General features: G+C 27.0%; 2 protein-coding genes across 3 annotated transcripts in view; one reads left to right on the forward strand and one right to left on the reverse strand.

Annotated features, from left to right (window-relative positions):
• Window positions 1-1,245, forward strand: part of LOC108685405 (60S ribosomal protein L11-like) — a 1,574-nt gene extending 329 nt beyond the window's left edge. Inside the window, exons 2-5 of the mRNA XM_018190177.1 lie at window positions 88-261; window positions 344-493; window positions 583-730; window positions 1,067-1,245. Of these exons, the coding sequence (XP_018045666.1) occupies window positions 88-261; window positions 344-493; window positions 583-730; window positions 1,067-1,194 (600 nt within the window). The 3' untranslated portion in view covers window positions 1,195-1,245. The remainder of the gene's footprint in view (window positions 1-87; window positions 262-343; window positions 494-582; window positions 731-1,066) is intronic.
• Window positions 1,246-3,515: 2,270 nt separating this feature from the next.
• The window catches only part of LOC108685384, a 12,629-nt gene continuing 12,357 nt past the window's right edge, over window positions 3,516-3,787 (reverse strand). For both annotated transcript variants that reach the window (XM_018190143.1, XM_018190142.1), the window contains exon 9: window positions 3,516-3,725. In XM_018190143.1, coding sequence (XP_018045632.1) covers window positions 3,516-3,725 — 210 coding nt within the window. The remainder of the gene's footprint in view (window positions 3,726-3,787) is intronic.

Here is a 3,787-nt window from a genome sequence, read left to right on the forward strand (position 1 = left end):
TTTTATCAAAGGTTAAAATACTAGGTTAAAATACTAATTCATAAATTAATAATGAACTGTGTAAATGAATAATTATTTTAATCGTAGGAGCTAAAGAAAGCGCCCGAAAAAAAGACCGGGAAGAAAATCGAAAAGAAAACAAAACTGAAGAAGGAACCTAAAGATGCATCCAAGAATATAATGCGTGAAGTCCGAATCCGGAAGTTATGCCTAAATATTTGCGTAGGTGAATCTGGTGATCGCTTGACACGTGCTGCCAAGGTAGATTTTACAAGCATATTTTTATTTTAAAACGAATCTTTCTAACAGTTGACTTTTCAACTTAAAGTTATTTTTCATATAGGTCTTGGAACAACTGACTGGTCAGCAGCCAGTATTTTCTAAAGCTCGATATACAGTACGTTCATTCGGTATTCGTCGTAATGAGAAAATAGCTGTTCATTGTACTGTTCGCGGCGCTAAAGCTGAAGAGATTTTGGAACGTGGCTTGAAGGTAAAAATTCAGATCTTAATAAAATATAATTTATATATAATTATATATATTTGCATCAACTATGATTCTAATGTATTATTTGATTATAGGTACGTGAATACGAATTGAAAAAAGAAAACTTTTCTTGTACTGGAAACTTTGGTTTTGGTATTCAAGAACATATCGACTTGGGAATCAAATATGATCCTAGTATCGGTATTTATGGATTAGATTTCTACGTTGTATTGGGACGTCCAGGTTAGTAATGATTCAATCAATCAAATTTCATTATATTATTATATTGAATGTATAAGATATTGCACAATTAGCATCATAGATATCCTTGTTTTATAGTGGTGTCTATATATTTGAAATGTGCTAGAAAAAATGTTTCATATTTGCAACTCATGCCCACTTTATTTTACTGGGTGTGTTACTTGATTGAGCCTACATTTTAATTAAACACATTTACATATATATTTTATATAAATATTTATATATGTAATAACATAAATATAATAAAAAAATAATGAAAATATAGAATGAAGGACAAATGTGCAACTATAAATTATAAAATATAAATTTAATTTACAGGATTCAATGTAGCTCACAGGAGAAGGAAAACTGGTAAGGTTGGTTTCCAACACAGACTTACCAAAGAAGACGCAATCAAGTGGTTTCAACAAAAATACGATGGTATAATTATAACTGGAAGAAAATAATACATCATATGTATTTTGTATTATACAATTTAGTAAATAATCTTAAAAAAATTGTTTATATTCTTTAATAATATATTTAAACCTTACATAACATCTTCACATTGCTCAATCAAATAATTACTTACGAAATTGTGATGTTTAGGAATAAGGAAAGATTTAATATAAAGGTTTAAGATTTTTATTTCTTCTCATATTGCAATAATACAATCAAAACAGTGACGATCGTGAGAATAAAGTAAGGAGACGTAATGTCCTCACTATTAAGTGTAAAAATAAGGAATACGTAAAACAGACAAAATTTATTATATGTAATTATGAAATTTACGATAAATATTGCATAAGAAACACGATCACGTCCATAATCTATTTAAAGTTCAGTTTTACAAATCGGAGAGAGCCATAATCCATTTCGGTGAACACTGACAGAATGATTATGGAGTGTCAAATGCGCTTATTTTTAGCATTATTTGTTATTATTTTCGATGGAACATGACATTCGAGTTTTATTAATTATGATCGAGCTTAATTAGGCCCAACGAATTATAATATTCACATAAAGGAACTTTATTATAAAATGAATATTATCTACATTCTCAGAATTGGAGAAATGTGTTATTGCACTTATATATTATATATATATATACATATATATTTTTTCTTTTCTTACATTGGACGTTTTGATATAGTAGATATTACTGTCAATACATTTCTGTTTCTTGATTTATAAAACATTGATTAGGAGAATGCTGCTTAAAAAAGCGATCTGTATGTGCTATGAACATTCGTACTTATTGGCACCTTAGACATACACTTTTCAGACTACTTTCATTCAGAATTACAAAAATCTTAGTGCTAAAGAAATTATTGTTTCCATTTATATTGATTTTATATCATAATATAATGCTAATTTCATAACATGCATTTCATAACATAAGGATTTAAAAAGACAAAAGGATCACTTACATCTAATTTTACGATATTTTTATCGCAACTTCAGAACTTCAATAACAGAAGGTAACTTTACTCCGGTGGTTGGTGCCAAGTATTAAACTTATAAATTAAGTATTAAAAATATAAATAAACCAACATTTGTTCGCAATAATTAACTCACTACTCTTTGGTTTTAAATACACAAATTTAAATATACAAAAACATCCCATAAAAATGAATAATTATAATTATGATAAGACATAGGAAGTATGCTTATCGACGTCCACTAATAATTAGTTGCACTTATATAACTTTCCACGACCTACTTAACTTGAAGTTACGAGCAGATAAAAAGGCAAGATATATCCTTCAGTCTCCATAGTATTACCTTACCTGGACGTCATGTTAGATACTTTGATATAGATATATATATGTATATATGTATATATATATATATATAGTATATAATATATATATATATATATATATATATATATATATACAGGATGATTCAGAATTATGTATATGAAGCAAATTTCTACTGATCATTTGCCTTCAAAATCACTTTTTTGTACATACTTTGAAAATTTGAAAGATGGACACATCTCTGATAATTCTTATTCTGATATATGCATGTATATGTGTATATAGATATATATTTCATTTATAACAGGTAAATATATAAATAAATTTATTTATCTATTCGAGGATTCCCATGTGATAACGAGAAAGATATATGCAACTTTTTACATTCATATAAGGATGGGTATGCATTTCAAATAATCACATAAAGATAAATTTTCGACTTGAAACATTTAGCAGCTTGTTATGTATATCATATTTTTTGCTCAATTTTGAAATATATTTATTATGATGCAATGCATGCATAATAATTGTTAAAAGAGTGAAATATCATTTTCAATAACTAGATATAATTTTTTCAAATATTACTAAGATATTTACCTACTAATTTAGAGCACACAAGTCATGAGACGCGCGTGATATTAATTTGTAATACATGACCATCGCAGAGCACTGATGTTACATACAGTTATAAATAAATTCAGTCTATTCAAGCTGTATGTATATAATTTGTTAAATTTAAATATAAAAGTAAAATCTCCTAAAATTGCCAGCTATTTATACACCATATATATATTTTTATAGATTAACTAGCAATTTTTGTAAGAGCAAATTGCTTTTATGATATATATTTCAAATATATATCTATCAATAAATTAAAACAAACTTTTCAAACACATTTAAATGTTTACTTTTAAAACACCAAAAAAAATTAAAGTTTCGAAAAATTCAGGTGTTAAATCTGATAATGTATAACACCAGTCGTCAATAATGATATAACTTTCTATATTAAAAATTTTTTAAAAATATTATTTTCTCGCCGATCGATAATATCTATCAATATTGTGTCTTTCCGCGTCCGTGAAACCCAAGATACTTTCAATAGCATTTAAGTGACCGTGATGATTCTCTTTATCAGTTAAAAAATAGTAGATTGCTGACTTGAGGAACTGAAGAGTAATTTCCGGATCGAGAGTACCCTGATTGCTTCTCGCCTCTACAATACGCCTATACATTGCCTAATTGAAACAAAACGACATACTCATTAAAAAATTAAGTTAAAATATTATATATATATATA

This window comes from Atta colombica, unplaced genomic scaffold (assembly GCF_001594045.1).
Source record: "Atta colombica isolate Treedump-2 unplaced genomic scaffold, Acol1.0 scaffold153, whole genome shotgun sequence".
NCBI lineage: Eukaryota > Metazoa > Arthropoda > Insecta > Hymenoptera > Formicidae > Atta > Atta colombica.